This window comes from Anser cygnoides, chromosome 2 (assembly GCF_040182565.1).
Source record: "Anser cygnoides isolate HZ-2024a breed goose chromosome 2, Taihu_goose_T2T_genome, whole genome shotgun sequence".
Taxonomy (NCBI): domain Eukaryota; kingdom Metazoa; phylum Chordata; class Aves; order Anseriformes; family Anatidae; genus Anser; species Anser cygnoides.
In genome coordinates this window covers 59,310,003-59,322,929 of record NC_089874.1, presented here as the reverse complement: position 1 = coordinate 59,322,929, position 12,927 = coordinate 59,310,003, and the positions used below count along the sequence as shown (strand labels likewise).

The window sequence follows — 12,927 nt, the reverse complement described above, 5'->3', positions numbered from 1 at the left end:
AACAAAAAGCTTCACAGTGGACTTGCCTCCTGCTGGGTAGTTTCCAGACACAAATATACTTGCTACAATTTTTCTCCTTCCCAAAAAAGTACATTTTAAAGAGTCAGAGAAAGTCAAAATATCAGGCTTGACTTTATCAGATTAGTAACACCAGACTCATTGGTGGGAAAAAGCCATACACAAGATTTACGAGTTCTTTGAGGAGAACTTCAGCACAGAGCGACACAAAGGAGCATGCTGAAGGTCAAGCAGCACTGGAGAGGGTGGAGGTTGCTATGGGTGAACGTTGAACTGACATGAAAAAAATCAAACAGAAGCTAACAATTGTGAATGGCAACACTTTGGGCAAGCGCACAACAAATGTGATGCCCTGAGGATTGATTTGGGGATTGATTTTGCCACCTTAAGAAGCAATGAGGAGGAGGAGGAAAAGGAGGAGAATGTGGCCTCTAGCTCATCCTCCAAAGTGAGTGAGACCCAGACAGAGTGGTAATTGATTTTAAACGAGAGCAAAATAGTCAGAATAACAGCAGTTCACATCCCGGGTGGATGCATAAATTAAAATTCATTTGCTGAGGAATGTGCTGAAAAAAGTACACACACCGAGATGAAAAATGTGCTCTGTGTACTTTTGGTGGATATGTTTCTGAGGTCCTCAGCATGTTTCCTGAAAGCAAACCACAGCCAGGAGAGCCTGAGATGTATACAAGGTCTCAAGGGACCGATAAGGCTGTAAGTGTGTGGTTAACTTCAGGACCGGAGTTACTGAAATAAGCAGCATTAAAGCACTTGGGCTTTGCAAACAGTGCTCACGTACAACAAATGTCATACAAACTGCAGCTATTGTTTTTGCCCCATTCTTCCAAACCTAACCATCTTCCAAACGCAGCATCTTGCCGATAAGGGCTAGAGGCTGTACTTCTGTCTCCTTTTCTACACCTCTCTTTGGCTCTGTTGCTGAGTTTAGCACAAGCAGGCAGCCAGTGCTGGGTGTGATAATGATGCTTTTATTTGGCAGCGTGGCCCTTGCAATCAGATTACATGCACCAACTCAGTGCATATAAATTGCAAAGCAGACTTGGCGTGCCTGAATGTCTTTTGGTCACACACAGCCTACACTACGGCTGAGCCGGTATTTATTAATCAGCAGTTTCGATCCCCAGACCACAGAGATTGCAGCCTGAAAAATCAGAGTCATTCTCAGTGTCATATTTAACATCAGTGTTTGCCCTGTGGCACAGGCCAAAGGAATCCAGTAACTGAAGCAGCATTTTGGTTTCAGAATTGCCAAATTCTATTCCCTTCTCTGCCGCAGCTTCATTGCATCACCGTCATTTCATTACTGGGTGTTTGGTTTGGACGTAAATGCACTGGTGACAATATTACACTGCCTGGGAGCAATTTGAAGAGATGATGAGGTTTGCACAGCAGCTTGAAAATGGTAGATTGCTGAAAACAAAGCAAGAGCTTACTGTTGTGCATAACGTTTCTAGGAACTATGAGGCGTGGTGGAATATGGAGACTTACATGGACAGGTAAAGAAAAAAACATGACGCGTTGCCGGATCACTGGGCTGCAGTCTGAGTTTTAGCTGCCCCTGGAGGTGTGCTGGTCAGCTTACCTTGGCAATTTGCACACACCAGTTGAGAAGGTACTGGGAGCCAATGTTGTCTTTGTGCTCTCGGATGTAATCGAGGAGGCAGCCGTAAGGCATAAGCTGGGTGATCAGCTGCACGGTGGAAGTCAGGCAGATTCCCAGCAGGCGGCACACGTGAGGATTGTCAACACTAGCCATCACATAAGCTTCCTGAGAAGAAAGAATGGAAGAAAGTGATGTGATACACTCCCTTCTGTGTGACAGAAATATTTAGAGGCAGTATAAAACAAGTTTGTAGTTCAAGAGCATGCTAAAATACTACATGCAAACTACGTGCTGCCTATCAGATACAAAAGTATTGTTTCTGACTCTGTGGACCAAGTTTTTTCCATGCAGTGCAAGGTCCAGATTTTGAACACTTGGAGTATTGCTGAGATGCAGGAGAAGAGATGGTCTCCTGCTACCAGCACACCACGCAAACACTGGACATCAAGTCCTGGCGACAAAGCTCACAGACCTAAGAAGAATTAAAAAATTGATACCAGCTGGAACCTGATGGAAGTTCAGGGAACTGGCATTTAGTCTGGAGAAGAGGAGGCTCAGGGGAGCTGGGGGTCGGCCTCTTCTCGCAGATAACTAGGGATAGGACTAGAGGGAATAGCCTTAAGTTGTGCCAGGGGAGGTTCAGGTTGGAAATTAGAAGACATTTTTTCTTAGAAAGAGTGGTTATGTGTTGGAACGGGTTGCCCAGGGAGGTGGTGGAGTCACTGTCCCTAGAGGAGTTCAAGGAACGGTTGGACATGGTACTTAGAGACATGGTTTAGTGGGTGATACTGGTGGTAGGGTGATGGTTGGACCAGGTGATCTTGGAGGTCTTTTCCAACCCTAATGATTCTATGATTCTGTGATTTTGAACATCTAACTGCAAGGGCAACAAAACCTGTGAATGTGTCATATGGCTTTTTCCCTCCACAAATATTTTCACAAATCTGACTGGAAACCAGCAGTTTTGAGACTTCTGCACTTCTGTCAAGGCTAGTACTAACCCAGAAAGTCAAAAGTTGTCAGCTAGGATGGGACTGACAGCTTCACTTTTTAAGAAACAAGACCTTTTTGTCCATGTTGTTCTTCAGTCCATTTCAAACCAAACAAGTTAATAATAATCAGTTCACCTCTTTAGAAACCTGAATACATCTTACTTTAAGCAACACTGGTGAAAATATTGTCCCCAATTGGAAAAATTATTTTAGACCCATATAGCAATGTAAATGATATCAAGAAGGTATTTATAAATTTCATAAAAACCATAATAAAGCCTTTGGTCTACTGGAATTTTGAGTTTGAGTTTCATAAATATGAAAAACTCTACTTTCAAGCCTGGGTTCATCCCATGTAGCTTTAGGTACTTGTGAAAGGTACTCAAGGTACCTCCCCTTTCTTTGCTCTTTCTGCAGTTAAGAGAAGAGAGATCTCTTCAGAGGCTGGTGCAGTGTAATGGGGTCATGTTAAAGCCCCACACTTCATGGGTTCTGCATGCAAAAATTAATTATAGATTTAAATCTGATATTTATATTTGTATTGACACCCTCTGTCAAGTGCCAGCTCAAAGAATGAATTCCAATGGGGGGGGGGAATAGAGCTGATTTATTTTTTTTTTTACTACTTTGTGTCAGATTTATATTATTTCAGTTTTAGGCACTTTAAAGCCCTTTGATTGAAAACTGACACAATGGGAAATAAATGGGAAATTTTCCACGCAGTGAACTTTTAGTTCAGCATCATAACTCAGCATCTGGATTGACACCAACTAATCATCCCTTGGCAATTGAGCATTAGATTAGCAGCCCCCTAAAGCCTAAAATAACAGTCAAGGTACTGTTGTGGCAGGGAAAGAAGCAAATCTACACTTTCTAAGAGCTTAAGAAATGAAATACCGTAATGCTAAACTCATCATCTAACAAGCTTTCCACAGATGTCACATAGCTGTAAAGCTGGTAAGAACTATTATTAAACAAAGATATTACAGCAATGACGTTCAAGAAATAAACACCCCCAATTCTTAAGCAATATGTTCTGGCCCTGGAATTGTTACTTGACGTGCCAGCCTAAGCAAAACATGATGTAATACAGTTTCTTCTGAGGTGCTAATACTGCATTTGGTTTCTTTGTTTCAGAGCCCATGGGATGAGAGTGGCCTCCAGGCAGCCAGATTAAAGAAGATCTCCAGCAGAACTGGATAAGGGATCCCCAACCTCCTGCAGAATATGAGGTTATTGAAAAAAAATCCTTTGTCAAGGAGAGCACTGATTCTGTACGGTAGCTCAAGGGGAGATAAAAGAAGAATACAATGTGCTCTTCACCTACGTAGATATTTACAGCTGCATTTTTTAGAGAATCTTGTGAATCTACTGTGCGACTGTCAGATGGAAGCAGAGACCAAAATACGCTAATCTCACTAGGCTTCAAAACCCAGCAGTTGTACCGATGAAGGGTGTCTGTTCTTTGCATTTTTTCCTTTTGGGATTCAGACCCATACTGTATTAATTTCAGCAGGGGTAAAAAAAAAAAAAAAAAAAATCTGCAGACTCAGAGCTGCTCTTCTCCCTGCCCATCTGCTGTGCAGCCCATACAGGGCTGACCTGGAGGCTGAGAACGGGGAAACTGAAGGCGCAGGGTGGGTGCTTTTGGAGAGCTTCCAGGTGCTGACGCTGCCTATTGCTTTTGCTATCTCAAAGTGAAACAGGCCACCGCCTCCTCGCAGAGAGCAGAAGGGAGCTATTGTCTGTCCAGTGTCCCTCTTAGTAGCCTAAGACATTAAAGTGGGCCTTTGTTTCAACTGTTTATCTTGGAAATCTCTGCGGTACGCTCTGACCTGCTACAAGTATGCTTGGTATTCAACAACAATCTTCTGAATTAGCCCTACCCTAATAAAGTCACCAAGAGCTTGCCTGGATTATACGAACTAAAGCTGCTGTGCTTGTTCAATGCCTAGCATGTTTCTGTAAGAGGAATCACCTTTAATTGGACATTATTATCTCTGAGGTTTCAGTGACCTTAAAAAGCTGTATGTGTAGCAAAAGGACAGGAGCTTTTGGAGTCACCCCTCTGACTCCTTTCACCTGTATTTTTTTTTTTTTATTTTCTCCTAAAATACAGAATGAATTCTACCAACCAAATCATCTAAAAAAATGAACTGGACTGAAAAAAGCAAGAGCTTTTTGTTAAGCACCCTAATTCACTGGAAAAGAAAAGATAAAGTGGGGATGCTATACAGAAAATTCTTTGAAAAGACAAAGTGCTTTGATATCACTGTAGAGCACACAGTCCATGCATCTACTGTCCTGTCATCTGGATATCTTGCTCTGCTGAAGGCAGGATGCAGTACCGTAGGGTTATTAATTAGCCCCTCCTCCAGTATACTGGGATTTAATGCAGTTCAGTGCAAAGCATTCTTTGTGAAGACTGTGCTATGTTCCTTATCGCTGTGAAGAGTGAAAGGGAAGGGTGTGCTGGGGCAGTGACCAGGCAGACCATGCGGGTTTGCCACCCAGGGAAGGGTGACACTCGTCTCGGGGCAAAGGCTGTTTGTAAACATGCGCCACCTCATTAATTAAAATCAGGATTGATATTGCTTCATGTGTTAGACCACCTATTCTGCTGCAATATACAATCTATTAAAGCAGAATAACACGTTGGAGTAATGCTGTTTATTCAGGGTGATCAGAAATTCCCAGTGTGTTTCATTATCATCAATAGCACAGGTAGTGGTTTGTTCACAGCCAATCATACTGACACTTCCTGCTCTATGCTTGTTAACATCTTCCCCAGCTTGAACCACTTCAGATAAGCCTTTTTATCTGAGGTGTCATTTGCTGTTCAAAGCTGGATTTTTATTTATTTATTTTAAAAATAATTTTCCTGCTAAAGTGGTTAACTTCCTAACGAAAACAAAAAAAATTCCACACAGATTTTCCCATGGCAGAAGGATTCCTGTGTTTGATTAATGGTGTCATCACTTTCAAGTGGATTTATATTTAATTTAAAACTATGTAACTGAACAACTAACTTATGACAATCTGCAATGTCAGACATGTTTTTACTGTTTTTATTTGTACTGTCATAATGACAATGAATGCCAAAATTTAAGGCCAGAGACACCAGAATGAAGAAAACGGGCTTAGCTGTAAACGTGTGGTTTGTATAGTTGTGCCCTTCCCTCGTGTGCCAGTCCCTATCCCATGAGTTTTAACATCAGTGATCAACTACAAGCAAGGCCTTCATGGAAGACACAAAAGCATTTGCCAAGCAACTGAATTATGGATGCAAATCAGCGTAGTAGTTCTATACAAAGAATTCAGTTTGGGATGTTAAATATTTCTTGCCACCCAAAGTCCTGAAATCCTTTTAGTTGTTATAGAGGAAAATCCACAGACCACTGTCACCTTGGCAAAACAAACATGAAAACTTACATCAAGTATTTCCTTGTTGGCTTTTGGTGATGTAGCCTCTCTCAACTCTTTAATAGCAACAGGAATTTTAACCTTTTCCCCTTCTGGGATCCAAAGTCCCTACCAAAAAGAAGCACAAAGAATTACTCAGTGTCATATCTAACAGGTTAATTTTCACAATTACATACACATTTTACATCTTCTAAGTAGACTTAAATATTTGGAGCAATGGCAAACAACAAAAATTTGGCAAACAATATGTAAAAATCATTGTGTCCTGTGGGTGTTTAGAGAATCCTGTCAATGGAATGGTATTTTGCTTTTTGTCACCTCTACCATACTTTTTTGAAAAAAGACGTATTCATTACCTGTATAAATAGAGCAAGACATGCATAAAGAGCAACTTACGTGGATAGAAATCTAATTAATTAGCACATCATGGCAACTGCATATGCAAAATCTTGCCACTTCCAATTTATATATCATGGGTGAAATGAATTGGAATTTTCTCTCATGCAACAAGATGGCACCTATCCTGTACAAATAATCCAGCCCTAAACATACACAGTGACAGGTAGGTTTATGTCTGACTGGTTCAGCGCTCTACATCTGTAATGTCAGGAGGTCATTTAGCTGGGAGGTGAACCATATGAAGCTGTGAGGAAGCTCTGCTGCAGCACCTAGTGATGTAGGTGACTGTTTTCAGAGGTCAATGTGGTTTGTACCCCAAATGTCTCAGCCACAGATGGAAGTCTGCTTCAGAAACAGACCTTTCAGATCCCAGTTCATGCTTTTTTGGGTGGCTTTTGCATGGAACAAGACAAAGAGGGAAAGAGAAACGTCGTGATCTTACCTTATAAACAGTGCCAAAAGCTCCGGAGCCTAAAACTTTGACCTTTTTAAATTCTGTTTCCTTTAAAATTCTCAGATGGGCCTGGTTTGGTGCCTCCCCGCTGGGTGTCAGTGGTTCAACAAGCTGGTGCATACAGAAAAACAAGGCTTTAGGACATACAGGCTGGGAGGACAGCAAGCAGCAAACTTTGTGGGGGGAAATAAATCCTTCATTTAAAATGATAAACATTTTATTCCACATGAAGTTTAAGTGAGGATAGCTCCACTCTGACTTATAGCAATAAATATCTGGAGCTACTCCAAGTTTCAGAGGTAAAATCAATCAAAATCAAGCTCCATGGAACCAATTCTGCTCCATGAAATTGCACAGAATGGCAACTGCCATTTTGAAGGAAAATGAAGGAATACTAGTGTTCAAATGAAGACTTAGACATCAAAGACTTAAAACACATGGCATGAAGAACAGTGCAATTACCACAGATCTTAAATAAGATTAATTTTATTGAACTTGCAAATAAATTATAAAAATGTTTTAAATACTGTGCAAGAATCACCTGTAACTTTTCAGGTTTAATCTTGTTTAATTAGATGAAATTCCCATGGTACTGGAGGTGGCTCTCCCAGACCACAGCACCAGGTTTACAAACAGCAACTTAAACTATGAGCACAATTCTTTCATCAATGCAAAAGGCAATGTTGAATTGACTGTTGATGTTTTTAAAATTCGATCTAAGCCTTATTGAAAACAGAAGTAATGCCCTCCAAACAGAGATATTTAACACTTTTTTTTATGTGTAAGTCAGCTTTTTCCCTTTAGTGATTTCCTTTTTCCTTTCCATTGAATAAAACCATATTTAGATAGATACAATCTGTTTTTAGTGGACCAGTGACCTTTCTGTTGTGATGAAATATCCTAATTTTGTGGAGTCCAGAGGCTAAAATACAAGGTAAGCACAAACTGAACTCTATTATTAAAACTGTAGAATAGAGTGGTAAGTAAAATATTTTAAGGCAGTGTACTGGAAAGCAGGACAGCTGTAGGGATTTTAGCAGTTTACTCTGCAAAGCCAGGGAGCACAGAAGGAAGCTGCAGTTGGGCTTTTAGCAGAATACCAAATACAATTTGCTACTTATTTACTAAGATTGGACTGGAAAGAGAAGGGGGCTAATCATGAAAGAACATCTTTAAATTGAGGATAATGAATTTTGCAATTTCATATGTGAGGAACCCAGAGGGTAATGTTGTAACGCACATGAAACCTACACTGTGCAAAAAGCAAAGCAGTGTAGAAACCTCACTCGTGCCCAACAGGGTAAACAACTCACTTTGATGGCTTTTTTTTTCGTGTGTTAAAGACAAAAAAAAAAAGACCAGACACAAACACTTCCTCTATCCCTTTCCCTGCTCTCCTTTCTCATTTTTCTCATGAGGACCAGACTTACATCTGATCTAGGGGGTAAAATTTTCAACTGCGCCCAAGTTGCCACTAGGCTTGTCTGGAGGGAGAAAGGTTTCAATGCTAAGGGTCTACATGGCAAGGTAGCATGGATCAGCAAACACATTACACCTCACCCTAAGGCTTAGTCTTTTCCCCAATCTCAATGATTGTCACTGGGATTTAGGCATCTAAATCCCCTAAAGCTTTGGAAAATTATATCCACAGGGATCAGACTTGAGATTAAGTGAGAAGGTGTTAGGTGCACACTGCCTCTTTTCCGACGAGCGCAGCAGACGCTGTGTTAGTCAAGCCAAGAGCTTATTCAGTTACAAAGCAGATCCATGGTGCTTTAATCCTCTCATTTGAGGAGGTCGGGACCCATTGCCCCAAATAAAGCAGCCAGCTCTGAGATGCGACCGTGGCACTCACCTCCCTCTCCTGCAGCAGCCTGCGCAGGGTCCGCTTCCTCACGATGTGGCGCCGCCGCAAGTACAGGCCAATGCCCAAACCAACCACAACCAAGCAGAGGAGCCCTCCGACAACGCCGGCTGCGATGGATGGGATTTTGGAGCTACAGCACAATATGGAATGCAGAAAGAGAAAAAAAAATGCTTAGGTGTATGATTAAAAAAAAGAAAACACCACCAAACCTAGAGGGGCTGCATGTAGCTTCAGGTTTTGACCAAACATATGGTCTGCACATCTCCTTAAACCTCTTTGATATTTCAGGTCTCTTCAGTCTCAGTATTTTTAAGTTCCTCACCCCAGTGGTTGTGTTTATTGTTCTTCTTCAAGGAAAACTGAAAAATCAAAACAACTGAGCTGATATGAGACCATCCGGACTCTTACTGTGATTGGCAGTGGAGCTTTCTCCTCCACTCCTCTCGCCACCTCCTCCTCCATCTGCACATCATTTCTGCACAGCCTTCTGCATTTACCATTTCTGTGACATTCACTTTGCTGGGTTTGTACTTTTGTTCCAGATTTGCAAGGCCCCCCCTTAATAAATCAAGGCACTTTTGTTTCTCTTTGAAAATTATGGAGAAAAGGCTCTCCATACAGATGAGGTATTGACAACTTTGTACACATGGAGAGAAGGTGATATTAAGAAGGCATACACAGCTGTGATACTGGCAGTGAAGCTGACAGCTCACCATTATGAGAGGACATCAGATGTGGTTCACGATGTTCTTGAAATCACTGGCCGTTCTCCCCCAGTACAAAATGTCTGAGGCTGGGTAACATGTAAACTGTCTGTGTTGCGTGCACTGATTGCTGCCTGTTTATTAGTCTGGTTGGTTTCAAACTCAAGTTGAAAAGAAAAACCTGTTTTCCAAGGTTGTCTTTTGGTCTGTACTTGGAGATCCATCACAGCCCTTTATAAGCTGCCCCAGGGATTACTATTAAATACAGTCACTTTTTAACAGTACTTCTAGGCTGAATTTGTCTTTCCCTAGCATGTCTTAATGGCCAGAAACTAAATCTCTCTTAGTCAGAGAAGCATGTTGACTTGTTACATGTTCTTGAGCAAGTCATGAGGCCAAACAATGCAAAGTGAGATCTCATGTAAAGAATGAATGTTCATCTGTGCATTGAGAGGTTGGAGATATAGAGATTGCAGGGCTAGAAAAGCCCCTAGGGGCCTGCAATTAATTCCCTGTAATGCAGGTAACCATATCAATCTTAAACATATCTCTTTCCGCCTCTAGGCCATTATCCTTTCTTTTTCCAGCTCCTCCTTTTGTTCTCTAGTAACAGAACCCAGGTCTCACCTTGACCTTCCTTTTGACCAGCTAAGCAGAACAAGGTTTTGGAGTCTCATACCAGTAGGAAATTTCTCAATTATTTAGTCATTTTTATAGATCTGAGCCTGCCTTAATCTGTCACTTCTCCCTACAGATCTGAAGCAGGCTTTACAGAATGTTAGTCCCACTGTTGCAGTGTCCAGCACAAAAATGTAAACACGCACACATTCTTTCCAGCTCTGTTGTTAATTGTATCAGATGAAATACTCACCCATTTGGACAGCCTTCAAGACCTGGTCCTTTGCACCTGTAAAAACAAATGAACGTTACAAATATATTAGCTCTGGCATACCTACTCCTATAACTCCAACTAAGAAGAGTGCTACTGATGAAAACTTTGTGTTTCAGAGCAGTTCAAGGTATTTATAATAATCATGCACTCTATTAAATATCAGTCAACTGCCTTGCTCCAGAAGCTTTTACACAGAGGCATAGTTATGCTATGGACTCATTATAAAGAGTATTTTAAAACAGCATTCTATGATGTGTTAGAATGGAGAGAGGACACAGACAGAAAGAATTCAAATGGACCTGGAGTCTCTGCTTCTTTTTGTTTTAACATATCTGTGCTTTCTGCATGTGCTGTCCTATCCATGCAGCTCAGTCAAACTGAGGCTGCACAAAATATCTGGCCACAGAGGCAGCTGTGGGGTGGCCAGTGTGCAATCAGCCAGTGCACTGGCTCTGTGTGGACATTTGTGTTAGCATAGAAGCTCAGGGCTGACTGTGGAGGAAGACAGGAGCAGCCTCTTCCCTATCCAAGGGCAGAAAGCTATATGGAAACACACTGCTGCAGATCCTCCTGCATACTCCATGTTTCCCGAGAAGCAAAGGATTACAATTTCCAGACTTCCTATTGCAAAGGAAAACATCAGTAGCAGATACATGGTCCCAACAGAAAACAGCATTTCACAATCCTTGCTTTGGCTAAAGTATTTTCTCATGTGTCTGTTGTATTTTTCTTTCAGAATCGATGATCCTATGCCACTGGCAACGTAAACAGGTATGACAGTTACCCAGAGTGCCAGAAACTCTACTAGCAAGTCATTCTCCCTCCATTTGAGTTTAAAATGCTCCAAATTAATTTTGGCAGCCTGATGCAAAAAAAACAACACAGATGAAAATACAATGACTGCATTCACTTGATGGTCCAGTGGGCATGAGAGGCACCGTGCATTCCCTAAGTGCTGCTGGGCTACGAGATGTATGGTCTTCATGGGAATTGTGGTCTTTGTGGTGCCTACCAAGGAAGGAGAGCATTACAGAGGGTATTACATCACCGCTGAAAAACAGAGCACAGCAAAGAGAAAAGTCCAGTTTGTGGTATCCGCTCCCTGCGCTGACTCGAAGAAGGTGCATCATCCCAAAGCAACGCCAGAGGAGGTCAAGCAGGGGGTAAGGAGTGAACCCACGCCAGGAAAAGTGCTCCGAGTTCCCTCTTGCTGAGAGGAGGAAACAGAAAAATTTCAAGATGGCAGGTGGGGCTGAAGATTTTATCTCACAGCTTGATCATAGGTCTGGAGGAGGAAGAGGGGAAGCAACCGCTCATTTTATTGTGTTTTTGTTTATTTGTTTGGTTTCATTACTCTGATCTTCCCCCATGTATTTGCCTTGTTTCAGGGCCAACACAGTGCTCCGAGGCCCAGCATCTGGAAGGTCTTGTGAGTTCACTGGGCTCCCATGCAAGAATGTGCATCCTGGTGTCCTGGACATGCTGGAAGTACTGTGCACACTGGTTCCTGGATTCTGGGCACCCAGCTCTGTTAGCATTCCCTGTCTGCCTACAGTTTGTTTTGTTTGCTCGGTTGTGTAACTAAGCACAGTGAGGCTGCACATGCAGAGCAGAACCACGAGCTTCCCTATGGTCACAGGAAACATATCTCACTTTGCACCAGGCGCCTTTCTTTGGGCACTTAAAAGAAAACTGATCTAAGACCCAAGACCTCATCCTATTACACTATATCAATCACCTGCGTAGGAATTTTTCTATGTTAATGCAACAAACCATATACAACTTCTCCTGATAATGGACATGAAATTAAAAATATTCACGTCATTCCAGAATGTGACTGGGTTCCCTCAAATTAACTCTTTCTAAAATTCTGTTTTTCCATAATACTTTATGATTGCAAAACCTCCATGAACTTCATAACAGAAAAAAAGTTATCTGAGGGGATACTATCCACAGTCTGAAGAATGACTGACCAGTTATTTTCCTAGGCCAGAAAGTGGAAGGAGGAGAGGTGTAGATTTTCATCTGTACCCTTTCTTTTTTTAAAATTATTTCCCACACAAATCCATCAGTACCAAGTCTAGTGGGATAAAGTTAAAAGGTATTCGGGAAGAAAATGATGGATCAGCTTGTGCTTTTCAAATCCCATGTGATTTTCTGATTCATTTCACAAGTCAAAGAAGAAACAAAACCTATGACAAATATCCATCCAAGACTAAATATAGCCATCTTTTTTAATGTGGAATTTTATGATGACACCCAACATAAGTAACCCAGGTTTTATGGAATCTAAACAATCACTTTTTCCATCCTTGAATCATTTTTCTTCTGCTTACAGAAACTAAAATGAGAAATGTGACCTTGTGTTATAAACTGCCTCAAGATCTTATGGATGTATTGGATGGAATCTAGCAGCAGTTGTAGTCTCTGAAATATTTCTCTACTTATTGGAAAATTAGTGCTGTGTACAGTCCCTGAAACTATTACATCCTGAACTCAGCATTTCATCTGTCTACATAAATATTACTTGTCCCAGTGCAGACACAGCTATTTA

The 12,927-nt window shown here is 41.5% G+C and overlaps 1 protein-coding gene across 2 annotated transcripts in view; it reads right to left on the bottom strand.

Annotated features, from left to right (window-relative positions):
• Window positions 1–12,927, bottom strand: part of EGFR (epidermal growth factor receptor) — a 164,104-nt gene that overhangs the window by 16,665 nt on the left and 134,512 nt on the right. For both annotated transcript variants that reach the window (XM_013197419.3, XM_013197420.3), the window contains exons 16-20: window positions 10,353–10,388; window positions 8,766–8,907; window positions 6,899–7,021; window positions 6,067–6,165; window positions 1,622–1,807 (exon numbers count right to left, since the gene is read on the bottom strand). In XM_013197419.3, the coding sequence (XP_013052873.1) occupies window positions 1,622–1,807; window positions 6,067–6,165; window positions 6,899–7,021; window positions 8,766–8,907; window positions 10,353–10,388 (586 nt within the window). The remainder of the gene's footprint in view (window positions 1–1,621; window positions 1,808–6,066; window positions 6,166–6,898; window positions 7,022–8,765; window positions 8,908–10,352; window positions 10,389–12,927) is intronic.